Consider the following 25,312-nt stretch of genomic DNA (forward strand, 5'->3'; position numbering starts at 1 on the left):
GTTGTGCAGAATCATCATTCAAGCATGGCATTTCAGTAGTCAGGATATGGATGAACGGATAAAGAACATGTGGATATATAAAGTAGAATTCTCTTCAGCCATAAATAAGAATGAAATCTTGTTATGTGCAGCAACATGGATCAACTCTGAGGACATAATTATATTAAGTGAAATAAACCAGGCACAGAAAAATACCAAATGTTCTTACTCCTGTGTGGAAGCTAAAGAAGTTTATTTCAAGCCAGGTGCTGTGACACATGCCTAATCTCAGTGACCTGGGAGGCTAAAGCAGGAAGATTGCAAGTTTGAGGCCAGCCAGCCTCAGCAATATAGAAAGGCCCTAAGCAACTTAGTGAGACCCTGACTCAAAATCAAAAAGGGCTGGAGCCAGACGTGATGGCGCACGCCTGTAATCCCAGCAGCTCGGAGGATCACAAGTTCAAAACCTGCTTCAGCAACTTATCAAGGCCTTAATCAACTCAGTAAGACTCCGTCTTTAAATAAAGTACAAAAATGGGCTGGTTGAGTGCCCCGGGGTTCAATCTCCAGTACAAAAACCAAAATTGTCGATTTCCTGGAAGTAGAGAGCAGAAGAATGGTCAGTCACTAGAGGCTATGAAGGAAATAGCATTGGAGAGCTAGAGAATGGGTGGATAAAGTATACCAAAATACAGTTAGAAGGAATAAGTTCTCGTGTTCTATAGCATAGTGAGGTGCTGTAGTCTATGCCCTTTGGTTTTATATTTTATAAAGAACTAGAAGAAAGGAATTCGAAGGTTCCCAACACATAGAAATGATAAATGTTTTAGGAGAGGAAATGCTAGTTACCCTGATTTAATTATTGTACAGTATACATGTATTGAATTATCACACTGTAACCCATAAATATGTATAGTTACTATGTGTCAGTTAAACTCTTTTAAAGCATAGTGTTTGTGATACCTAGTCTTCTTTAGTTTTCCAGGTGCCATGCACTTTGTTGGCCTTTTGAGATCTTGGAGCATATACCCATTGTGGTACTTGTATTCAAAAGTGCTCAGTTAGAAGGTGACTGGCCTATGTGCTGCTCCCTCCCCATGAGCTCAGTTACTTTTTACAGAGTGGTCAGCACAGTGCTTGGCATGCAGTTAGAGCTCAGTACATAAATACTTGTGATGGTTATCTCCTCTGCTAACTCCCAACTTGGAATGTGAAACTGAACTCATCTGCTCTAGTTCTTTCTTTAGGTCTCTTCTGTGCTGGTGGTCCCACCAGACTCAGTCACTCCATCCACAAATGTGTGAATCACCTGTTTCCTCCCTGCCTCCCTCATATTTTGCACTCCCTTTCAAGCCCCACATCTCACAGATTCTGTCCCTTCAATTTCTTTTGCCTTGGTCCTCTCTGTTGTGTTCCCCTGGCCACCCCTCTTGTCCCCCAATCTCTCTAGCTGTGTGGTCTCTGCTTTCCCCACCATACCTCATTCGCCAGCTGCCCTGAATCATCTATCTCTCCCTGGGTGTTTCCCCACGTTGAACAGTGTTATCTCCTCTCCTGGACTACCTGATGAGGGTTGATAGTCCATAGTCTTTATGAGAAGCTTCTCCTGGCCATGTTAGAGTACATCGTTCCTTTCCTTCTTCCTTCCCATCATGCTGCAGTGCTGTTAGCTGGTTTGTTTCCCTGCTCCCTCTGCCCTATGTCTTTCCCAGCAGAGTCACCATTTGGCAGGAACTAGTCTTTTGTGTGTGTTACAGACATGCTGTCCAAGGAACCTCCATGGTGTGATGGCTCCAACTGCTATGAGTGCACTGCCAAGTTTGGAGTCACAACTCGCAAGCATCATTGGTAAGACCTCTGCTTTTCCATGAAAGCTATGAACTTTACAGGGTTCTGTCCTTTCCCAGGCAAAACTTGGACCAAATGGAATGACGAAATGATAGGACCAAACAGGGTCCTTCTGAGATGTAGTTAAGGCAGGGAGCACTCCAACTGGTAGTTTTCCTGATGGCTGCTACAGCACACAGGTCTCAGGCAACCTGTCAGGCCTATGTCATTTGCCCTGGGCTTAGGGCAGAGCTGAATTTCTGCCCTCACAGCATGCCTGAGTGTATGCTACTGCACTGAGAGGACTAAGGAGCTGCTCCCATTAAAAAGTGAGCCATTTTGTTTGCTGAACTGCTCATTATCTTTAATTGAAGCTTTCTGTATTGCTTGGGCTCAACTATTGGCTAGAATTTTGTTTTTATGGACTAAAAGTTATGCATGAACAGGTGTAACTTGATTGGTACTGGCAGAATTGACCACAGAGCCTTGTCTGTCCGTGTCTAGCAGTCTCTTCTCAAGGATTGCTCTCATACTTCCTTTCTTTGCTTCCACAGTCGGCACTGCGGACGTCTTCTTTGCCATAAATGTTCTACCAAGGAAATTCCTATTATAAAGTTTGATCTGAACAAGCCTGTGCGAGTCTGCAACATTTGCTTTGATGTACTGACACTAGGTGGAGTCTCTTAGCTCCCAGGATGCCCAGGCCACATCCCTCCCCAGCAGCTGCTCTGCTCACCAGCCTGCCCCCCTCACCCCCACCTAGAGCAGGAGCTGGCAGTCATCTTCCTGCGGCAATACTGGAACAATTAAGGACCATGATCTCATTTCAAGTGATTCTGTATGATTGTCAGTGTGTCAGACTGTGATCAATTTCACTAGATGTCTCACTAATTGGATCAGGCCATTTAGTCTGAGTGGTAAACATGATAGGAATTAGACCCCATTCTGCTAGCAACATACAAGGACACTTTGAAAACATTTTCCCTCCAGTAGCTCAGTGTCCATCTCAGAGCATTCCTAAGTCTTCCTGCCTGGGCTGGCTTACAAGGCAGAGCCTAACAGATTGGGATGCTGGCTGCTTCGTGAGAGCTGGCTTCACTCTAGGGTAAGTGGCTCTGGACTTTTTTGCAGTGTTTTTGTAAAGTTAATAGGATCCTCTTGCCCTGAAGTCTTTTCTTTCTTTCTTTCTTTTTTTTTTTTTAAAGCTAAGCTGTCTTTTTAGTAAGCTGCCCCTTTTAAAAAGGTGAAATCTTTCTAAACAGGGTTCAAAGATGAGAGCTGAAAAATCGTGGCCTTAACAACTGAAAGCTTTACCAGTGTTCATGCTGCCCAGGTGTCAGGAGTACAGTGTGGCGGCTTGACACCTCCTAGCAGCTGTCTGATTCTCTCGTCTTGCTGCGTCCTGTCTGTGGAGTCCTCAGTCACTCTGCCACTAAGAGAGTGGTAGAGGAAATGCACTTTTATTGTGCTGCACTTTTTATATAGCTGCATCATTGGTGATTCCGATATAAAAATCCATAATCAAAAATACCCTCACACATTCTCCTCACATCAGTGATTCTAATGTTCAGCTGTGGCTGGATCCCAGCCCACCCTAATGTTAAAGGAAAAACTACTGCCGCGTGTCTCTTAGAGCAAGAGGGCCAAGTGCCCAGAAGGGGGACCAACAAGACTACAGCCCCAGTGCCATCTCCAGCCTCAGGCTGGTAGATCCTGTCTCCTTGACATGAATGCTTCTTGCTGAAACCTCCCCTGGTTACGCCGTTAGTGCTGTTGGTCCCAGTTCTGTGTAGCTTGCATGTCCCATAAGCCAACAGCTGAAGGCCCTGGCCAAGTGTGTGCAACCTGTTTTGGAAGGCTCTGACTTGATTGCTGAATAAGGCCTCCAGAACTCATTTGGGCCTTAGTCGCTGCTAGTACATCTTATTAACCCTGAGGTATTAAATTTCTTTTCTTTTGAAGGTTTGGCCAGTTTTTAAAAAATGCATATTGAAAAAGAAACTTTTACCACTGCTTTTTAAAAATATACAATTCTGAGATGAACAATATGTGCTATACAGTTATACTCAGATTAAAAATCTCAATCATACATACTGATTTTTTCAGACACTTAACAACCACTACATTTTTTGCATTAATGAAGTATGGATATATATGTAAAAGGGACTTGGTATGATTTTGCAACATCCCTGTTTTGTTTGTTTCTTTTGGATCGTAGTTTGTCCTCTATGTTGCTGTAGACTTAAACATTCTATTGCCTACATATGTGTGTAAAATGCGCTGATAAACCAGAGTGCTACTTTTAAAAAATATTTCTGTGATTTATAAGATATATATGCTTTCTATGTTAATATGAGCTTGTGCACAATGTTTGAAAAAAAAAAATGAGAAAAGTTTCCCTTCCTCAGTCTGTGATATATTTCATACAGAATTTTTATAGAAAATTTGACCAAGTCTTGGCAAATTGACCATGTTTAAGCATGTGGTCAGTTTCCATTTTCTGTCGCCTGAAAAGATCCTCAAGGATATAGGGCTTCATTAAGTAGCTTGACATTTAGAAAGCAAAACAGTTATGGTTCAGATATGAATTGAGATGGTTGGTACATATACACTTATTCTTTGAATGTTCACAGTGGAAAGGGAAGGACAGAAATTCAATCAGGGGTGAAGCTGATTATTCTGCCCTTGCTCTACCATCCCAGTTTCAATAACAATCTTGCCTGTAATTGCATTTAAAATCTTGAAAGATCATGTTTAAAATGTGTTGATTCAAGCTTCTATTCAGAGTCCAGGGATAGCAATGGTACTGACCAACCATGAATGGGGGGGAACATATTTTGAGTTCTGCATTGGTGCATTCATGTAGTGATAGGATAAGCCTCTTCCCCGAGTCTTAGAAAATCTCCCTGACCACACTGCTGCTCACTGGGCTGTACTCAGCAGGCTCTTTGAGGGGTAGCTGCCCTGTGGGACCCCAACATACACTGCCCTGGCTGGGACCAGATACTCTGTGTCCCTCTTGTGCTCTTCATGCTGTCAAGACTTGACTATAAAACTGCCTAGATGTTCTTGCTAAATTTTAATCAGTAGCTTGAGTACTAGTAGTAGCAAAAAATTTAATTTTATTCATTTGGAAAGTTGCCAATTGTGAATGAATAGAGCAGGAAGAATAAACTTTACTGAAATATAATTTGCTGTATCATTCAACATTGTTATGCTGAATTAGCTCTGTAAACTGCCTCTTTACTCATTTTCAGACTTATACAGTGTATTGTTAAGTCGTTTTTTTCTTAAGACAGAGGTACAAACCATGTGATATGTATAAATTGAATAGCTTAAACTAATTTGCTGTGATCCTCTAACATAAAAACGTCCCACAAACTTAAGTGCCTACAGTTAGGACTCTAGTTTCAGTTATCTTTTCAGTGGTGTCTCACTGAATGATGTATTAGAACATGTGTTCCATTTGCAGTTTTGGGCCTGTGCACTGTCAACCCCAATTACCAGTTTAGTCCAGGCTGAATTAGATTGCTCAGTTAACCTGCCACATTCTCTCCAAGGAGTGGGGTCCACATGACCAACAGTCCTCTACCTCAGAGCCTTGAGTCACTTCTGACTACCCTGATCAGCTTTACCCTGTACCCCCGAATGGGCCCCTATGTGGAGCTCAGTGTGCATATGGTCTCACCACTCTTCCCAATTCATGTCTCCTGTGTTGTATTGAACTGTTCCTATGTTAATCTTGTCCATAAGCATTGAGGGGAGGGAAGGCTTGGGAGCAGGAAGAACACTGAGCTCCACCTAGGTTTCCTTCATCCGGAGAAAAAGAACACTTCTGAATTATGTAAAGACCTGAGGCAAAACAAACATCCAGATGACAGTGGCATGCACAAGTAAATGTACACTTCCATGATTGATAGACACACTTGCTTCCTTCACCAAAGCCCCAGAAAAACTACCTGAAGCACCAGAGCTTTCCCTCCCAACTAGGGAGAGGAGCCAGCAGAGAGGAAATGCTTACCCAGGCACCAAAAGCCAAACTACACCCTGTGGCAGCAATTTAGTGAAGCGCTGAATATCTGACCAGATATAAACAAAACACTTAAATCCCCAGAAGTTGTAGATGCCTTAAAGATTTTCTTTGGAAGATCATCACCTGTACAGTTTCTCTTTTGTGTGTCACAAATAATATATTAACCTGTTACAATTGACAACATTGGTTCTCTGTAGCTAAGGAGATTGCGTGACTGAATGACTTGTCTTTTGGGCAGATGTGTGGAGTTGGCTGTTCATGACAACCCTGTGGTACCAAGGGTAAGGGCAGTAGCTGGGCACAAACTGCAGGTACACATTTGGGTTGATCACCTTGGCTTCCACGTCATTTGGGGTGGTGCTCAGTGTGGGATGATGGCATCATATAGGACCATGGCGCTTATCAGCATTTTTTTTTTTTTTTTTTGAGTCCGTGTAATGGAATGTATTTTTCAAATACTGATACTTGCATTTTCTGTAACAATTCCTTATAATAAAATGAGGTAAAATTGTGCATTTCAAGTGGAAACTTTAATAAGACATTTGTAGTTACTTCTAATGCAGAAGTTCCAAGAAGCATTAAAAACAAACAAAAACTCTTGATGTGAATAAATTTCTTTTAACAGCTACCCTCTAGGAACATTTGAATTCCAATATTTTTCCAGAAACATAACTGGTGATAGCAAGTCAGAAAGTAGCTATTTTAGGGAAAGCAAGTGGCTGCCTGAAATTCTGTGCTCTGGACCCAGACTTTTCAGTGTATGGCAATGCATAGTCTCAGTCCCTGATCCCATGGAAGATCTTGAAAGGACCCTGGAAATAACCCCTCTGGCTCCATTATTTAGGAGCAACTCAAGGAGATCCACTCATGGTAAGTTTCCTGCTGGCTGAGGTTTGAAAGGAAGTCTGGCACCACAGGCTTCAGAGCAAACTAGGGAAGCTTTAAGGGCTCACAAATGAAAATTTAGTGATTCATAAAGTCCCTCTACAAATCTAGTAGCTCACCTGACCCTCAAAACATTCGATTGCACTAACAATGAGTTTCAACCTTTTTACAACTACCTTCCTAAGTTAAAGTTTTAACCTGCACAACTAGCCCCCAACTGTCCAAACTGCACATCACAGTCTCCAATGAAACTATAAAATCCTGACTCCTATATCCTGGGGGCCATCTCCATACCCAGAAAATGAGCCTTCCTGTGCCTGATCGATTGACTTTGCTGCAGAATAAAGGAAAGCTCGCTGATCTGAGGTTTCCTTCACATCTCCTGCCTCTGTCATTTGTGGGCCATGAGCTTACAATGCCCTCCTCTGTGGTTTTTCCCAGGGTCACCCTTTACTGGAAAGAGAAGAGAGGCATTTCTCCAGTAATTACCAGCTTATGGCAGAGCCCTTTGGATCATTAAAACAACTTATTTTTTTTGACTCATTTGCTCTGACATGAGGGAAGTTCTTTACCACCAAGTAAGTGGTTGGCATCAAAGAAGAAATGAACTCTCATTGAGGAAGGAGCTGAGCAGGTGCCTGAAGCTGGACAATTTGTCCTGGAACCTGGGTTCAGAATTTTTGCTTTGGCCAGAGATCAGGCACCTTCTGGCTCTACCAAAGTCCACTAAGAACACCTTGTTTTGCTCCTTTTCTTTTGCAGTTTGTTTTGAAGGGTCTGCACATCCCTAGGCTTGGCCTCACTATCCCTGCACTCCTGCCCAAGAATGGCCTCTAGCTCCTTTAACCAGGGATTCACTCCACCATATTGTAAGTCCCAGAGGCCAGGATCCTCACATTCCTCACCCTCACCCAATAAAATATCTGGCCCTTAGTAAGTTCTTGATGATACTTGCTGAATGACCAAAGGGATGTTTAGTTTCCAGTTAGTCTGGAATTGAAGGCTGTTTCCAGTCAACAGAGGAGCCTCAGGCACTGAGCTCAGAGCTGCTTGAAACTCAGAACAAGGTTCTAATATCACTTCTTCTGCTTTCTGCTTCTGCCCCAGGGATAGCAGACATGCAAAAAATGTGGAGGAATGGAAACAGCACTGAATGAGGAGTCAAAAACCAAGTTCCGGGGGGTGGGAGGAGGATGGTAGAATGAAACATTATTATTACCCTACAAACATGCGTGACTGCATCATGTACAACCAGAGAAATGAGAAATTGTGCTCCATTTGTGTACCATGAGTTGAAATGCATTCTGCTGTCAAATATAACTAACTAGAACAAATTTAAAACAACAACAACAAAACAAGTTCTAGGCTCAGCTGCATTGCTGTGGGATCTTAAGTTTTGGGGGTCTTAGTTGCCAAAACAGATAGAACCTTGTGCCCTTGCCACATGCTAAGCACTGTGAATACGTGTGTACAAAGCTGAAGAACCTGTGCCTGTGTCCTCAAAGAATGTGGTCCACTGAAAAGAGGTTGATAGGAAATGCATAGCTAAAGCAGTGTGCTACATATCAGAGTGAGCAGAGTGCTATGGGAACCTAGGGCAAGTAGTTAATGAAGGCACCCTAGAGAGGCCTGGGTGGGCTGAATTTTGAAGAAACAGAGCAGAGGAGATTCTGTTCCAGGCAGAAGAAACCACAGTGGGAAGGCATTGTAGGCATGCTGCTTTGAGAGGAAGGCTGGAGAGCAGGTGCACATGGGACGCAACAGGGGATATAGAGGCTAGAAGGAGACAGGTGACGGAAAAGCCTCCTGTACAAAGGCTCTGGAGATCTGGCATTTGGTCCTCAGATGCAGGGAGCCACTAAGGCTTCAATGGGGAATGACCTGGCATCACAAATAAAAATGACTTGTAGTGATGTGGAGGAAGGAGTATAGGCTCCTACAGTAGTTCTGGAATAGGTACAGGAATGACAAGAGGACTGAGGAGGTAGGACTTCCAAGATTTGGAGAGGGGTAGGAAGGAGGGGGGAAAGAGCTATGGCCAATTGCCAGGACTCACTCTTAGGGTCATGGGGAGGTAGAGGTGCTGCTCCCCTGGAGAATAAGGGCTGTGGGTGGAATAATGAAGGCAGTATCAAAATAGGGAAGGTGGGCTGGGGATATAGCTCAGTTCATAGAGTGCTTGCCTGTTGTTACGCACAAGGCCCTGGGTTCAATCCCCAGCACTGCAAAAAAAAAAAAAAAAAAAAAAAAAAAAAAAAAAAATGGGGAAGGCTTTGGAAAGCTGCTCATTCTGGAGGTGTAGCCTGACAGTGTAAGAGGCTGCTGAAGTAGGAGGGAGGAGAGCCAGTGGGAAGAGGTTCATGGAGGAGACAGGCATTCAAAGAGACTGAGAAGAAAGGGCCAGAGGGAGAAAAGGAAACCAGGATAAAGCCAAGAGGGTTCCATGGAGGACCTCAGAGTCAACAGTGTCAAGAGCAACAGAGCTCAAGGTACATAAGAACTGATTGTGACTATGGGGTCTGCTAGTACAGAATCGACCTTGCTACTGAGTAGAGAAGGCAGGTGACTGCTACATAGCAAATGAGGGTTGAAAAACAAAGATTCTGAGTATAACTGTTCTTTCAAAATGCTTGGCTGTTTAGAAAGTAAGTATGCTAGCCACCCACTTTCCTGGGGTTGAGGGACAATGTTTTATTTATGATGTCAAATAAGTGACCTTTTTAATGCATACTTAGAGGGAAGGGCAAGAGACAGGAAGAGGTACAGGTTACATGGGGTAGGCCATGGGTAGAGAAGGAGAGAGCTGAGGGGAAGGCTCAGTCAGATGAGGCAAGCCCACAAGCCTTAATAACACCAGTCTTCACAACCTTACCTGTGAGCCAGAAACATTCCTTGCCCTTATCTACTTAATAAGAATTAAAGAGGTAACCGAGTATGAAATTTGTCAAGTGTGGGTGATTACAGATGACCTTACACATACACACACTGCTGGATAGGTTGCAACCCTAGTCACCTTGAGTCAGGGCTGTTTGCAATGGTATTTGCAGCCTTGTCTAAATGTTGATGTTAGACTAACAACTTAGCCTTGTTATTGCTGCAAAACTACCTTTCAGTCACTATGCAGACTTCTCCCTTTATAAATACCACACCTGATTTTATATGTTTAAAAGAATATTGCTTTAAATTGTTGCTTGTTCAGAGCACATGGACTTGATACAGCCATATATATGCAAAAACTTTCCACTTCCAGAATTAGCCTACCCCGTTTTATTATCCCTGCTCATGGCAGGAGCTCTAATCAAGCCAGAAGGGTAGTAAATTCAAGTTTGCCTTTGGGTGGAAGTCTGAGAAGAAAAGTCATGAAAGTCAATGATCACAAATGTTCTTCCTTCTTGCACATTTTCTTGGGATGTGTCTGCTTGTCTTCTGAGAGACTCCGTCCCTTTCTGTCACTGCTTCAGATGCTGACAGAGCTGGGATTATGGGCAGGACCCAGGCCAGCAGCTTGGGAGTCCATAGGAAAGAAGCTGTTGGAGCTCAGAGCTTTCCCCTTGTTTGTCCCGTTATTTCCGAGTTGGTCAAATTTGTGCCCATTGATTTCTGAGGGCTCTGAAGGAAGATGTCAAGTAGACCTAGAGGAATACTGTCAGACCAGGCAGACAAATATGAGGCAGACTGCCAAACTCTTGCCACCAGAATGGTAAGCCTGTGGTGAGGCACATTTGCAGATGTGGCCAGACTGCTTCAACGCTCTCCTGTCTCATGCCAGGGGCCATCCTAGGACACAGGAGTGAGTTCTGGGCAGGGTTCCCTGTGTTATCAACACACAGGGTACCAGCTCAGAGTGGGAAAGAGCATGTGATGGCCAGAGGCGGGCAGCCTGTGTATTCCCCCAAATTGGGATCATCCAAATCCCCTCGATTTGTGTGTGTAGGATTGTCAGGTGGCTGGTCACTAGGGGGGCCAGTTGTTCTCACACACACGCAGTGGGGTTCTTTGGCCCCTGGCTTATATAGCTTTCTGGGAACGCCAATCCAGTCTCTGCTCACACCTCCACTATGGACAGAAGAAAAGAGAACTTCTTAGTGTGAACTCATGAGTTTCTCTGGGACAAAGGGCAAAGGAAGTAGCCAGCCAGGCCGAATGAAAAGAAGAAGCCATTCTACTTCCTACATTGGTGCTGCCCCAGGCTGCATTCTGCAACACTGAGCCCAAGCCTTCTTGCTCTCCTAACTTCCTCCAGCTTCCCCTGCATGGCACTAACACCACTTTCTCCAGGCCAAAGAGTGCCCACTGTCCCTTTCACTGATCCTTTACTGCTGCCTGATGCCTTCAGAAATGGAAGCACCACTTCCCTGTAGGATGCTAACAGCTGGGAAAGGATCCCACCTTTGGGTCTACAAGCTTCTCTTCTCTGGTCCCCATTCTATCCCAGTGCAGGACACCTTGACTTCAGGGCTTGGGCACTTGGTGGACATTGAGTAACTTTGTAGGTCTTGCCCATCTAAGTCAGTCTTCTCTGGGAGGCCACTGGCATTGGGGATTATTGCAAGCTCTACTGGCCCCTGTACAGGTCCAGCTCTTGATGTCATTAGGCTTCAGAGATGGAAGATTCAGCTCTGACCCAACATAGCTTGTCAACCTCCTGTCCTAGACAGAGGGACCTAATTCATGGTAGGGTACTAAGTTCTGACTCTTGTGAACTCAGGCCTTGAAAAAGGAAAATCAGATTCTTAGAATTAATGCTTCATATAGGTTCTATTGCCTGGGACCAGGATCACTTGCTGTCAAACTGCCACGCAGTTAGAAACCATCCTAAGCTTACCCAAGAACCTCCCATCTAGCCATCCATTCCACTGGTGATCCTTACTCCATACCTGGGCCCTGTCTTCAGAGCTCATTTCTCTCAGAGATACACATGTGAGGAAAAAACAACAAACTGGGCTAAGGCTCAGGGATAGGGCCCCCATACTCATTTGAGCAGTTCAGTCCTGAAAGCAAGGTAAGGTTCAGGAGACAGAGGGGAGGGAGAGAGGCAGACTTTCCAGAGGAGCACAGGCAAGCATCTAAATGTACTCCATAGGCTCCTGGGACCTCCTATGGCAACCAAGTGTTCTCAGGCCACCTGCATTTGAACTTGTGCCCCAGGAAGGCCTACTCAGGTTCCACCTCCTCCCACTGAAGTGCAAAAGCCAGGTTCTCACTGACCTGTCTGTCTTAATACACGCTCTAAAGAAGCTGAATCATCAAAAATGGTGGTCAGGAGAGAACGGCTTTTCCTTCCTGCACCTTTCCTTCACCCTGCTACCCTAATGGGTGAGGATATAGTAGCAGGGTCTAGAGAAAACTAGGAGCTTTGACTGCTTGCTCTTTCCACACAGTGAACCACCTGCCCTGCAGGAGAGGGTGGATGTACCCAGTTTAGCACTTAGGGATGTGAACTCCCCCAATAGTCCCTGTCCCTTCTCAGTGAGAGCTGAACTCATATTTTGAGGCCTTTGAGGCTGGAAGGTTTGTCCAGTTTCTGCTTTCTTTTGTCCCCTTAATAAAGGTAAAAGCGATTTGAGAGTCTTGAGTTGAACCTCAAGGCAGGCTGGCCTCATGATTAAAATAGGAAAAACATTGGTTTCTTCAGCTTCCCAAACCAACCCAGAACAATCCCTGTGGCATCATTTCTAATCAGGTTCACCTCACTTTGTTCTTGCAGGGAAAGAATTTTCCATCTAGCCTGTTCCTCCTGGAATTACTCAGAATGTGCAGTGCTTTAAAGGGCATCATGGCATGAACCACTTTCTAATCCCTTTCTCCAGCAGGCAGAAATGATTTGCACTGACAGATGAGAAAGCCAAATCATGGATGGCTGAACATGTCAAAACAAATGAGAAACAATACTCACACCTGCTCCTCACTCCAGGGTCTCAGGCAGGTGGAGGGTGAAATACCTGGTTTCAAATCCAAATCTCAACCCTAGGGTTATTCAATTGTCTGGAGGGAGATCCCACCATCAGTAATTTTTTTTTTTTTTAATTCCCCAGAAGACCTAACATGCAGCTAAAGCTGAGTCACTATTACAGAGCACATGTATTTTGAAAAAGTTCCCTGGGTTAACAATCAATTCATGGATTCCCTGAATAATGCAGGTAGGATGGCCTAGAAGTTTGATTTGGAAGAGAGAGGGAAGGGAGCAGAAGCTGGCTTACCTCTTTTCAGAACACCAGAACCGGCTACCCTTGGTGGTGCTCCACTCAGCATTGCAGGGTGGGAACTTCTGCTTCTCTTTCTGTTCCCATTTATTTGCCTCCAGGCCTTTGATCATCATGGCTTCCACCTGGGTTAGTTCTGGGGTTGGCTGCCCATCTTCTCCATAGAACCTTCCTATCACCCTTCCTGTGGTGACAGGAGAGCTGAAGTCAGAGTAAAAGTCGGGGAGAGGCATGAACAGATGTTGAGTCATTGGAGTCAAGTTCTAGTTCCCAGGGGTTTGGAATTCAGGGCACTACAACAGCCTGCTGGGTACTTGTTTATTGAGAACTTGTACTAGAGACACTTTTTGTGCATGTGCATGTGTGTGCATATGTGTGTGTGTAGTGCTGGGAATCTAACTCAGGGTTTTGCACAAGCTAGGCAAGCTCTCTACCAGAGTACACCATAGCCCTGGAAGGACTTCTCAGTCTCTCTCAGCAACCTACAAGACCCCATATATAAGCTTTCCTGTTCTGTCTGAACAGTCCTCCAGTATAGAAATTACTGAATCTTTTTTGCCTCCAGATATCAGTTCCCTGGAGGTAGAACATTGTGTGATTCGTTTATCAATTCTTTACAAAGCTTAGGGCACACAGTAGGTATTCAACAAATGTTTGAATGAATGGTTTATTGGTTTACATTTATGTGACTCAATTCTGCCCAACATCAAATTATTTTGTCCTAAACAACTACGAGTCACTTATTGAGCACTTTGTGTAAGACACTATGCTAGCACTTCACCAACACTTTAAATCCTCACAGTAACCTATTTGAGAGAAATAATTGTTCGCATATCCACAGGGCAGAAATTAGGAGATTCAGCAGCTGGGGAAGGCTATGAAGCTAGTAAAAGGACTGGCCTCATGCCCATGTTCTCCCCTCCAGTGGCACAGGCTTTCAGAGGATATGAATGGAAATTGGTTTTCATTTAAAATGCTTGTCAAAATTAATGCCTATCCAAGCTATGACAGCAGCAAGCAAGTAGTCCAACCAAAACAGATCGGTTCTCCCTGGGTGGCAGGGACCTAATATGCCCAAGTCCTGAGGTACCAATGGCCTTCACAGGCAGTTCCTGTCACAGGGCAAGGGAAACAACAGAAAGCACTTCTGTAAGGTTTGATTACATAGGGGGTATCATGTGTACCTGTTCCCAGCTGTGTGGGTCCAACCTCTGCAGTCACCAAGAACGGACTCAGATTTCAATGGCATGTATGCTCTACATGTTCAGAATTCAGTTCATGTTATGTCCAACCCATTTCCTAACTTCCCTAAATCTTTTTATGCCACTTCTGGTCTCTGTCATTTGGATGAGAAGCCTTGGATCTCTCTGAGTCCCCCTCCTTCACATCCAAATATACACTTCCTTTAATTCATGTCTAATCCATTAATGAATCTTGTCAATCCTACTTCTAAAACATATTCTGATTCTGTCCATTCCTTTCCATTTCCACCACTACCATCTTAATCCAAACCACAGACTAGGACAATAGCCTCCCAACAAGTCTCTGCTTCATCTCAGGTCCTCCTACAGTTCTTTTATCAACAAAGTATTTGAACAGAACATGAATTGAGCCTGCAACGGTGGTGCACACTTGCAATTCTGGCTACTTGGGAGGCTGAGGCAGGAGGATCATAAGGTCAGGGATGACAACTTAATGAGACCGTCTCAAAATGAAAAATAAAATGAACTGGGAATGTAGTTCAGTGACAGACTATCCCTGGGTTCAATACCCAGGATGAATGGATGGATGGATGGATAGACCAACAGACAGATAGATAAATATGCATCTTACCATGTCACTTCTATGCCTATTTAAAATCGTCCAATGGCTTCCTAAAATACAAACTTCTTAGGTAGCCCTTTAAGGTCCTATATTGATTTGACTTCTGATTGCTTCAACCTCTTCCCAAGCCCCTTCCTTCCTCACTTACTGTTGGCTCTCTTTTACATTTCTTCACTGCTCCCCACCTCAACTACTTCTCCTCACCTTGCAATATTCTTTCTCTAGGTCTCAGTATGGCTACCTCCTTCTCACCACCAGGTCTCAGCTGAGAGGTCATATCTGTTCTAAGAGATATCCCCTGATCACCCACTCTAAAGATACCTCTACCTTGAAACATTTACCACTCCATTTTCATTCACAGCCCTACCTCAAGCTGTATACTCTGTTCACCTGTTTATGTTTCTTCCCACCAGGGAGGACCAGCACTCAAAACAGCTTCATACAAAGCATCTGTTTCAAATATTTGTTAGATGAATAAATGAAGGGACTAGAGCCCTAGATCCAGGCCTGCAGTCCTCTAGTATCTAGCTTGTCTTGGTGAGTTTTAGATATAAGACCCAAAGACAAGACAATAGTAGCAAAGGCAACAGAGTGCCTTTGAGAATACTGTGCCATGAGAATAGCAGTCATTGGCTGGGTCTCGAAGCCAATTCTGTATCCCCCTGAGACCAGACCATAACTTATCAACAGCAGACATTCAAATATATCCTGACTTTAACTAAAATCAGAGGCATTTCCAACCACAACACATTACAAGTTGTTCCAACAAGCCTAGTTCACTGTTTCACCAGGTACATGAGGAACACTTCTAGTTTGCTTCCCAAATCTCAGTATGAAGTGGTTGGGTATCTTTTGCCCACTCATGGCGCTCCATTCTTATTCTTTTGTGTTGGGTTTTCTTTTATTAACCCAGTAATGTTTCAATGGTCATTTGGAAACTTCAGGTGGAAAGGGAAGCAGGCCCTCTGAAACAGAAAGAGTTCAGCTCCTTCAATGGCAGAGGTGGTTGTGGTCTTGGAACAACCTGGGTAGACTGAGGGAAAATGAAGAAGGATATGCAAAGGCTGGGATGATAAAGGCCAATAATGGAAAAGATGGAGACTGGAAATGGAAAGGCACAAACTTCAGATACTATGAGAAAGCCGTGAAAACTGGATGTGGAGGGAGAAGAGTTAATAGAAATGGCAGAACAGGTGACCTGAGCAGTAGTGAGAGAAGCAAATATACAGAGACATTAGGAGCAGGGAAAAGAACTTCTAATTTCCAACCTATTCTGACAATGAGGTAACATTGCATTCCTCAGGAAATCAACTATGTCCAAGAGGGCTCCAGTGAGAGGTGGCAGCTGAAGACAGATGGAAGAAGGGCCCCCAGTCATCCCAGCTCTCAGTGCCTGTGAAGGAATCTATTGTTAGTGTCTGTAACAGTGTCTTAGGACACTGTTAGTTATCTTTTCACTTAAAATGAGTTCCATCATGTATCACCAATAAGTAGCAGGTGCTATACCCTACACAACTGCCTTCACTCATTCATTCATTCATTCAATGGTACTGGTGAAAGAACACAGGGGTGCTTTACCACTGAGCTACATCCTCAGCTGTGGGAAGTCATACTTATCTAGCAGAATCAGATGGTTCCCTGTCTAGTTCCCCTAAGAGAATGGCTCCCCTAACTCCACCCTATCCTGTGTATCACAGAAGTAGCTCCTCCCGGTCTTAGCCCCCTTAACCTGTGTCTATAAATAAAAGACAGTGGGTTACTCCATGTAGTTAGAGGCCAGAGCTGGTATGGCCAGACCCGTCACGCCCCCTCTCATTTAAAAAGAGTACTGGCACTTCTGGGTTTTATTGATAAGTTTAAGGGAAATTGACTGATTTACAGCCAACATAATCTTCCGGCAGTTAACCCTTTTCTCATCTACGTGGGACGTGGCTGAGAGACCCCCACACTCAGTCCTTATTTTTCTGAGTCAGGGTCTTGATAAGTTGCTGAGGCTGGCCTTGAACCTGCAACCCTCCTGCCTCAAACTCCTGAGCTGCTGAGATTATAGGCGTGTGTGACTCACATCCAGCTAAAAAAATCTCTGATTAGCATAACTTCCACATTGGAGACAGTTTACTCAAGACGTTGGTCTCCTAAGAGAGCAAAATAAAAAGGAAATGTCAAACTGCACATCAATTTAGACTTCAAGGCTTCCTGGATGTGTGCTGAAGATAGATGCTTGGAAAAGTGAGACAGGGAAGCTGCCTCCTGGAGTTGGCTGTTCAAGAATGGCACAGAAAACCATTTGGCTTTGGGCAGCTGAAGCCAAGGCAAATGGTTTGGCAATCCTCTCCCAAGACTGTGAGTGAGGGAAAGAGATGCCTCATCATCTCCATCAGGGGCTCACTGCTACACTATTAACCAGGGTTTAAAGTGAAAAATCCAGAATTGGTTTTCAGATTTTGGGAGGGTGCTAGGGATCAAACCCAGGGTCTCATGCATGCTAAGCAAGTACTCTACCACTGGGCTACATAAAAATACAAAAAAAAAAAAAAAATCTGATTTTTTTCATATTTTAACCTTTAGCCCAATTCCTAAAGAATTCTGGCTTCTTGAAAAACATTGCAAGACAACTAAGTGAAATCTATGGAAATGACCTGTGGACTACCCACCAACAAATACATAATTCTTCTCATAGAATAAAAGCCAATTTTGAAGTATCAGCATCTCAGAGAAGGACAGATCAATTACATCATCCACAAGGCCTGCTTCAGTGTAGTCTCCAGTCACAAATGCTCTGGATGCATCTCGGCCTGCAGAAGAGAAGTTTCCAACAGATTAAGTTGTAAATCAGCACACTATACCAACTCAAAAATCTCTTTTCCAAAAAGAATATCCTGAAGCAACCCCCACTCCCAGGGAAATGTAATCCCCCTCCTCTGTGACAGACACTCCTGAATCTGGGAAACACATTTCTTTGACATTTGGCACATTCTTTCATTTACTTTGAGTAACATTTAATAAAGCTGACTTTGGCTTCCATGATACTACCCTCCTGCTTTTCCTCCTCCTTTTCTAGTTCCTGTCACAATCTTCAGGGAACAATTATTCTCTACACCCTCTCATTTGACAACCTTACCAAGGATGTTGTCAAATCCTACCTGTATGTCAAAGATCACCAAAGTTGTATCTTTAGTTTAGATCTTTCTTGGGCAACAGACCTATATATCCAACTACCTACTCATCATCACTTACTCATCTTACAGACATCACAAGTTCCAAATGTTCACATTGAACTAATAGTCATGAGGAACTCCTGCCCCAGGAAACCTGCATCTACTGTAGTGTTCCCTATCTTAAATGTCAACCAATTCAGGAATGTGATCCTTGACACCTCATTCACCCCTCACAAGTAATCAGTACCCAAGTCCTATATTTTCTTCCAAAATAGTTCTTGTATTGACTTGTCTCCACATGCTACCAAGCAAGCCCAGGCTGCCATCAGCTCACATCTGAACTGTCACAGTAGACACCAAGGAGATTTTTCCACATTCATTCTTGCCCCACAAATATATTTTCCATATAACACTTAGCCTGACTTTCTTTTTGCAGTGCTGTGGATCAAATACAGGGCCTTGCACATGCTAGGCAAGCACTCTACCACTAAGCTACAACCCCAGCCCAAGACATATTTTAAACACAAATTTATCATGTCACTCCTTTGCCCCCACCAAAAAAAAAAAAAAAAAAAAAATTCTGAATGGCTTTCATTTGTCCTGTGGCAAGGTCCAAACTCCTTTATATGTCATGCAGTGCCCTGCACCAATGGCTGCCCATCTGACCTCACCACTTACTCCATAATTCACTGTGTGCCTGCATGCATGCTTTTTCTCTCTCTCTTCTTCTACCCCACTAGGTTAGGGTCCCTGATAAAACAAGTCCTCTTAATGATCATCACAAAATATTTCATTAATTGCATGATACTAATATTTAGTGCCTGTCTTTTCTACTATTAGCCCATATGTTTTATCAGGGAAAAGAACACACCAACCTCATTTAATATTGATTCTCCAGTGTCTGGTACAGTGCCTAATTTTGAGTAAATTCCCAAAAGCTATGGACTGAATGAAATCTATATACTTAAAGCCAACAGACGATTCAAATGGGTGCTGGAACAACTGAAGAGCTACCTGCAAAAGAATGAAATCGGACCCCTACTTCACACCATATACAAAATTAACTTAAAATAGATCAAAGACTTGAATTTCTCAGTTAAAACTACAAAAGTCTTAGAATAAAACAAATGTAAATCTTTGTGATCTTAGTTGAGCAGTATTTTCTTAGGATATCAAAAGCACAAAGGAAAAAAATACATAAATTGGATTTGATCAAAATTTAAAACTTTTGTACATCAAAAGACATGATCAAGAAATTGAATGGGCTGGGATGCAGCTCCAAGGGAAAGCATTTGTCTTAGCATGAAGAAGGCCCTGGGTTCAATCTTTAGGATTGCCAAAATAATAAAATAATAACAATAATAAATAATTTTTTTTAAAGGAAAGAAAATGAAAAGATGACCTATAGACTGGGAGAATACACTTACAAATCATATATCTGATAGGGGTCTGGCATCCACAATATAAAGAACTCTTAAAACTCAAAAATCAAATTCAACTCAGTTAAAAGATGAACGATTTGAATAGACCTTTCTCCAAAGATGAATAATTGCTCATCAAGCTTCTGGAAAGATGCTCAACACTGTTAGCCATTAGGGAAATACAAATAATCAAGGCCATAATGAGATACTGCTTCAAATTCACTAGAATGACTATAGTAAAAAAGACATTAAAAAGTTTTGGTGAGAATGTGGAGAAACAGAAACAAATTTATTCCTGGTGGGAATATACAACGGTGCAACCACTTTAGAAGATAATTTGGCAGTTCACAAAAAAGTTAAACATAAGAGTTATTGTATGACCTAGCTATTCCATTTCTTGGTATATACCCTGGAAAATTAAAAACATATATTCACACAAAATCTTATACACAAATGTGCCTAAGCATGTTGCACATTACTGTTATAGGCAAAAAGTAGAAGCCACCCCAAAGTTCATCATAGACAAAATATGGCATGTCAAAACAGTGGAATACTTTCTTTTCCTTTCCCCTTTTCCCCAAGCGGGCACGATTTGTCCACATAAAATAAAAAGTTCCTCGTGTGGGGAAAAAAAACAAAAAACAAAAAACAGTGGAATATTATTTGTCTAGTAAAAGGGATGAAGTATGGATGCACAATGATATATTATGGATGAAACTTGAAAACATTATGCTAAGTAAAAGAAGCCAGGCAAAAAAGACCACATATATGATTCTATTTACATAAAATGCACAGAATAGGTAAATGTATAGAAATAAAAAAACAAAGTAGATAGGAGTTGCCAGGAGCTGGCAGTAGGAGGAAATAGAGAGTGACTGCTAATGGATATGGAATTTCTTTTTGGGGTGATAAAAATGTTCTGGAATTAAGAGATGTTTGTGTGTTTCTAACTTTAAAAAAACCCCACTAAATTGTATACTTTAAAGGAACATATTCTGTGGATCATCTTAATAAAAATATAGTGAATAAATAAAAATGAACACATGAACCTATCTCCTTCCCTACTAGACTGAGGGCATCTAGAGACATTTCTTACTCCCTAGTATCTACCTCAAGGTAAGGACACATGGTAGCAGTCAATAGAAGGATATTTAATGAATATCAGGCCCACAAGAACTCTAGAGCTCAGTGCAAAAGAAAAAAATTGCCTCAGAAATGAAAGGTTTTAAGCCCATACTTGTGCACACATCCATGTCAACTGAATTAGATGTAGCAGGACAGTGTACCAAAAGTGCTCTCAATTGGCTGGAACGAAATAAAAAACAGCTCTGCTCAGTAGCCCCTGGATAAGATCCTCCCCTTGCTGGACTGTTTGCAGAGATTGGAGAGAAGGAAGTGACTTGTATTTAAGTGTCAGAGGCAAATTCCCAATTCCTCTAAGATAATGACAAGTGGAAGATGCTAATTTAATATCAGCCTAGTCACTGGTCTTAGGCTTACCCTGCATTTTCCTTTTTAAATTTTTTTTCCTTTAAACTTCTGGTAGGTGAACAGTCCCTGGGTCTAGTAAGAAACACTCCCCAAAACACTAGGCTGGCTGACCTGACCCATGTCCTGTCAGTGCTTATTTGTGAGGGGTATTAGGCAAATCATTCTTCAATCCCCTCAGGTGTAAAATAGAGACAGCAGAAAAAACTTGACAAGATTCTTTGGGGCCTAACACAGCTTTATTCTAAGGTTTTGCGCTTACCATTGTTATTGTTGTTTGAGGCAGGATGGCGGCCTGGTTGCCCAGGCTGGCTTCAAATTTGCAATCTATACTCCCGAGTAATTTGGGATTAAGGTGTGCACCTGCAATCCCAAATTACTTGGGAGGCGAGGTTTATTCTAAGTATTAAAGAACTGTAAAGGTGACTGGACCTCTTTCCTATGATCTAATCTCATAATCTATTAAAAGAAAGGCAGACAAGTGCATCTGCACTGGAAGTTATTATAATGACACAAACCAAATGTGTTACTCTTAGGGAAAACTTGGGGTAAGAAGAAAGCTTATTTAGGGTCGGGGTATACAGAGGGGCTGGAATTAGAACTGTACGGGCAGGGAGAGAATCTCATTCATATCTGTGTCCTTAAGGCCCTGCATTAAGCCTGGCACAAAGCAGGTATCCCCGTACTTTCCACAGTGGGTAACGGGTAACTAACAAGACACAAGACAAGTTTCTCGAACCTAAGTGACACACAGCGGTGATCAGGGAGGATACAGGTCGATAATAGTTGGCCATAGTTCCATCCGAGCCAGACCAAAAGGATGGAGCGACTGAGTCCTGTTTGCCAACACGGTTTGACGAATGTCGGGATGGGGAGAAACAGATGAAAAAAACGAATGAAAGAACGACACGCGGGCGGCTACCCGTTCGCGCGGGAAGAAAAGGAGTGAGCAGCCTCGCTAATACCTGCAAAGCCGCAATAGTGTGCCCCAGGCTCGTAGTGCCTCCGGCCAGAGGACACATCGTAGACGCGGCCGAGTAACGCCAAGTATAGGCCCGGATCCCCTGGGCCACCGCGGTAGCGGGCTAGCTCCTCGGGAATGAAAAGGCGAAAGACTGCGCGGGGACCCCACCAGCCCATTTGCCGCGCTGCCAACACTGCCGCCGCCACCACGGCCAAGCTCAGCAAGAGTCCACGCCCGCAGGGCCTCTGCATCTACACAGCCGCACCACACCGCACTTCCGATGCTGCCTCCTCTCTATCCACAAGAAAGATGGCAGAGACGCAGTCCGTGACGTTACCTGCGCGACACAAACACTTTAAAACTCATGGGCGAAAAGCTTACTACTTGGCTCCGATTCTTTCTTATACTTCTTTAAAGTAAACTTTGGGAACGTAAAGGGATGCCGAGAAAGCAGAGCAGCAGCGAAAGACCTACTCTGCTTATAGGCTATCCGCCCCCAAAAAAGATGGCGGGAGAGGAAGCTGCGGGGTGACGTAATGTCTTGACAGGAAATCAGGATTCCACCTTTGCTACGTCTGTCCTTGTGTAGCTGTCGTGACCTGGTAGAGTTTGCTTAACGGCGATGTTGCGACAACAATCCTCGCTTGACGGCCAGGAAGTCGGAAGCCGCTGCCGCCGCCGGCGTCCCCTGTCTGTCCCCGCCCGCCGGGTGCTGTCGGAGGTTGACAGGTTGAGGCAGGGAGGCGGCGGCGGCGGCAGAGCCGGGGCCCCAAAACGGAGACCCCATGGGGAACGCTCCGAGTAACAGCAGTGAAGACGAAGCGGCGGCCGCCGGGGGCGAGAGTTGGGGCCCACACCAGGACTGGACCGCGGACTCCGGCAAGACCCCTGGCTCCGGCCCTGCGGCCCCAGCGCTGCCGCCCGCCTCAGCGCTGCTGGAACCCGCCCGGTTACGAGAGGCAGCGGCTGCGTTGCGGCCCGCACCGCCCTACGAATCGCTGGTGTCGAGGCACCACGGCGCGCTGCTACGCTGGTTGGAAGAGCGGCTGGGCCGCGGCGAAGAGTCCGTCACCCTTGAGCAGTTCCGGGAGCTGCTGGAGGCTCGCGGCGCTGGCTGTTCCGGCGAGCAGTTCGAGGAGGTCAGGGCCGGATAGCGACTACGGGGGCGGGGGCAGGGCGGTCGCCCCTACGGATTTTAAAGGGGTGGGCAGTTGCTCTGAAGAGACCAGGCAGGAATCCATAGAGTGCACAGATTCTCAGAATCAAAGCTTGGGGTTGCTAGGACTTATTTTGAGGTGCTTCTAGCCTGTTCACTCTGCGTTTGCTACATCTCTCTTTAACCTTTATCAGAGGCGTAGAAAGCCGGGTCTAGACTGGCCTTGCTCTAGAGAGCTGAATAAGCCAAAATGACTTTACACGTTGCAGTGCAATTTGTTCAGTTGACAGACGCTGAATCAGTTGCTCTCTGGAGCTTTCTTATTAGGCTGTAGATCAGTTAAGACAAAGAATGTTCAAGGAACAAGGGAGTGGCAGTGAAAACCATTATGTTTTACTGGCGTGTACAGATTTTTTTGAAAACACCTTCTGAATCTAGTATGGGCGTCAATAAATGTGGAAGGAGAATAATATAAATCGGGAAGACTCACACTCTACAGGCTATTCTCATCTTGAAAAAACTAGCTTTTCCAAAATACACACTTGATTTTAGATCCCTGAATCGATTTTAGACTGATTTGAGCCCTATGAGCCCCCCTCCAAAATATTAGGGTCCCCGGGAATACTTGTAATTATACAGTTTCCCTTCTTATCTGAACTGAACACTTCATTTTAGAGTTAGAAAAAGACTAACTCAGGGTTATCCAGTGAGTCATTTTATTGGCAAAATTGGAACTGTTACCCAGATCTCTTGATTTTTAAAAATGTCCCATTATCCCTTCCTCACACACACACACACACACACACACACACACACAGTCACACAGGTGTTTAATCTGTGAAAATGAGTAAGCCATATAGAATCATCAGTCAGTGGAGGATGAGTACAAAAAGCAGTAAACCAACAGGTACTTATAATGTCATTAAAAGGTTCTGTTTACTGTAAGACCAGAGGCTTTTGAAATGTTTTAAGAATGTTTTCCTGTACATGATAAGAATATTAAGACAATGTAGTTTATATGTTTCTTTCTTTGGTGCTGGGAGTCCAACCCAGAGCCTTGCACATTCTAGGCAAGTATTCTACCACTGAACTATTTATCATGAACCCCATGTATGTTTCTTATGTTTTCCTTGAAAAAAATGCCTTCAGTTATCCTGACTATTAAAAATATTGGTCTTATTAGTGAAAGGTCTCCATTTAAAAAGTTCCAAGAATACACATAATACTTTCATTCCAGTACCTATACTTATTATGAGAATATGAAGCAGTGATAGAACTGCAGATCTGCTCAAGGAGTTGACACTTTTAAGATTTGTTCTACTATGTCCTAATTCCCCCCTTTTGTAAGTATGTGAAAAGGAAAAAATGCCAACGTTGGAGTTTGGCTGGAGCCCCTCCTTCCAGCTATGACTTTTAACCATGTAATAATGTACAGAGAAATTTGTTAGTATTCTAAGACTCTGTGTGGCTGTACAATTTCTGTACATTTGCAATTAGAAATATTAAAGATTTATTTAGCTATTAAAAAAAAAGAATTGTCTAAAACCAAATGAAGAGACGCAGTCTTTACATTGTGAGAATATCTGATAGCTGAAACTATTGTTGAGGTTTATAGAGGTCCCAAAATAGAAGCCAAGAATCCATGGGGTGTGGTCCAGAAAATCACTCCAGGGCAGTGGCATTAGTCATTTGTTCAATTGAGCAAATATTTGCTGGGTCTATACTTAGTGCCAGGTATTTGGATGACAGTGGACAAAGTAGATACTAGCTCTTAGAATATGTAGTATGGTAGAAGAGGCAAATATTAATCCAATTAAATGTGTGGTGTGGGGCTGGGGAGATAGCTCAGGTGGTAGAGTGCTTGCCTTGTAAGCACAAGGCCCTCAGTCCGATCCCCAGTACCAAAAAAAAAAAAAAAAAAAAAAAAAAAAAAGTGGTGAATATTATCTAGGAGGAAAGGTAAGGAAAAAATACGAAGTGTATTTAAGCTCATCCAGATGTCAAGCAAGACTTAAGTGAAAAGTAACATTTTAGCCTAGATTTTGAAGGTGAAACAGATAAGGAGCAGGACAAGGTAGCAGTGTTTTCAGGTAGAGGCAATTGCATCCACAAATCCAGAGAACCTGGAAATCTGGTATGGTGTAGAAGCTTGGACAAAACTACTGCAGTAAACAAGAAACCCAAAGTATCAGTTTAAACAAAAAAGAAGCTTCTTTCTTATGTGAAGGTCCAGGGATGATATGATGGGTTCAGTCTTCAGGGACTTGGCTTCTTCAGTTTTGTGCTGTTGCTTCCACAGTCACCTTCAACTTAGTGATCCAGTTGACTGCCTCTGCTCTTGTTTTCCACATTCCAACAAGCTGGGTAGGAAAAG

At 43.6% G+C, this 25,312-nt stretch overlaps 3 protein-coding genes across 11 annotated transcripts in view; 2 read left to right on the forward strand and 1 right to left on the reverse strand.

Moving 5' to 3' along the window:
- Window positions 1–6,354, forward strand: part of Ankfy1 (ankyrin repeat and FYVE domain containing 1) — a 93,416-nt gene extending 87,062 nt beyond the window's left edge. For 4 of the 5 annotated variants that reach the window (XM_047543263.1, XM_047543264.1, XM_047543265.1 and 1 more), the window contains 2 exons: window positions 1,737–1,827; window positions 2,361–6,354. In XM_047543263.1, coding sequence (XP_047399219.1) covers window positions 1,737–1,827; window positions 2,361–2,493 — 224 coding nt within the window. In that variant the 3' untranslated portion in view covers window positions 2,494–6,354. The remainder of the gene's footprint in view (window positions 1–1,736; window positions 1,828–2,360) is intronic. The other variant, XR_007107626.1, reaches the window with a different exon arrangement.
- Window positions 440–22,292, reverse strand: LOC124979073 (neuferricin). 5 transcript variants are annotated; one of them, XM_047543268.1, is made up of 4 exons: window positions 21,784–22,292; window positions 17,406–17,546; window positions 12,925–13,111; window positions 440–574 (listed from the first exon to the last, which is right to left on the reverse strand). In XM_047543268.1, exons 1-4 carry the CDS (start codon window positions 22,031–22,033, stop codon window positions 475–477), a joined length of 678 nt encoding a protein of 225 aa, XP_047399224.1. In that variant the 5' UTR covers window positions 22,034–22,292; the 3' UTR covers window positions 440–474. The 5 variants fall into 5 exon arrangements, with proteins under 5 accessions (XP_047399224.1, XP_047399225.1, XP_047399223.1 ...); XM_047543269.1 differs by lacking the exon at window positions 440–574 and adding an exon at window positions 8,956–10,780 and having other exon boundaries at window positions 22,120–22,292; XM_047543267.1 differs by lacking the exon at window positions 440–574 and adding an exon at window positions 8,956–10,780.
- A 140-nt stretch (window positions 22,293–22,432) lies between these two features.
- Zzef1 (zinc finger ZZ-type and EF-hand domain containing 1) overlaps window positions 22,433–25,312 on the forward strand; it is a 108,228-nt gene continuing 105,348 nt past the window's right edge. Inside the window, exon 1 of the mRNA XM_047543262.1 lies at window positions 22,433–22,921. Within this exon, the coding sequence (XP_047399218.1) occupies window positions 22,568–22,921 (354 nt within the window). The 5' untranslated portion in view covers window positions 22,433–22,567. The remainder of the gene's footprint in view (window positions 22,922–25,312) is intronic.

The sequence above is a fragment of the Sciurus carolinensis genome, chromosome 3 (assembly GCF_902686445.1).
Source record: "Sciurus carolinensis chromosome 3, mSciCar1.2, whole genome shotgun sequence".
NCBI classification, from domain to species: domain Eukaryota; kingdom Metazoa; phylum Chordata; class Mammalia; order Rodentia; family Sciuridae; genus Sciurus; species Sciurus carolinensis.

What these genes read in the sequence shown, in the direction of transcription:
- LOC124979073 (XM_047543267.1), bottom strand. Translation starts at nt 22,033, where the DNA reads ATGCAGAGGCCCTGCGGGCGTGGACTCTTGCTGAGCTTGGCCGTGGTG. An exon ending in ACACTATTGCGGCTTTGCAG is followed by an intron (nt 17,547 to 21,783) that starts GTATTAGCGAGG and finishes TCTCTTCTGCAG; the next exon opens with GCCGAGATGCATCCAGAGCA. An exon ending in TTCTGGTGTTCTGAAAAGAG is followed by an intron (nt 10,781 to 12,924) that starts GTAAGCCAGCTT and finishes TTCTGTCCATAG; the next exon opens with TGGAGGTGTGAGCAGAGACT.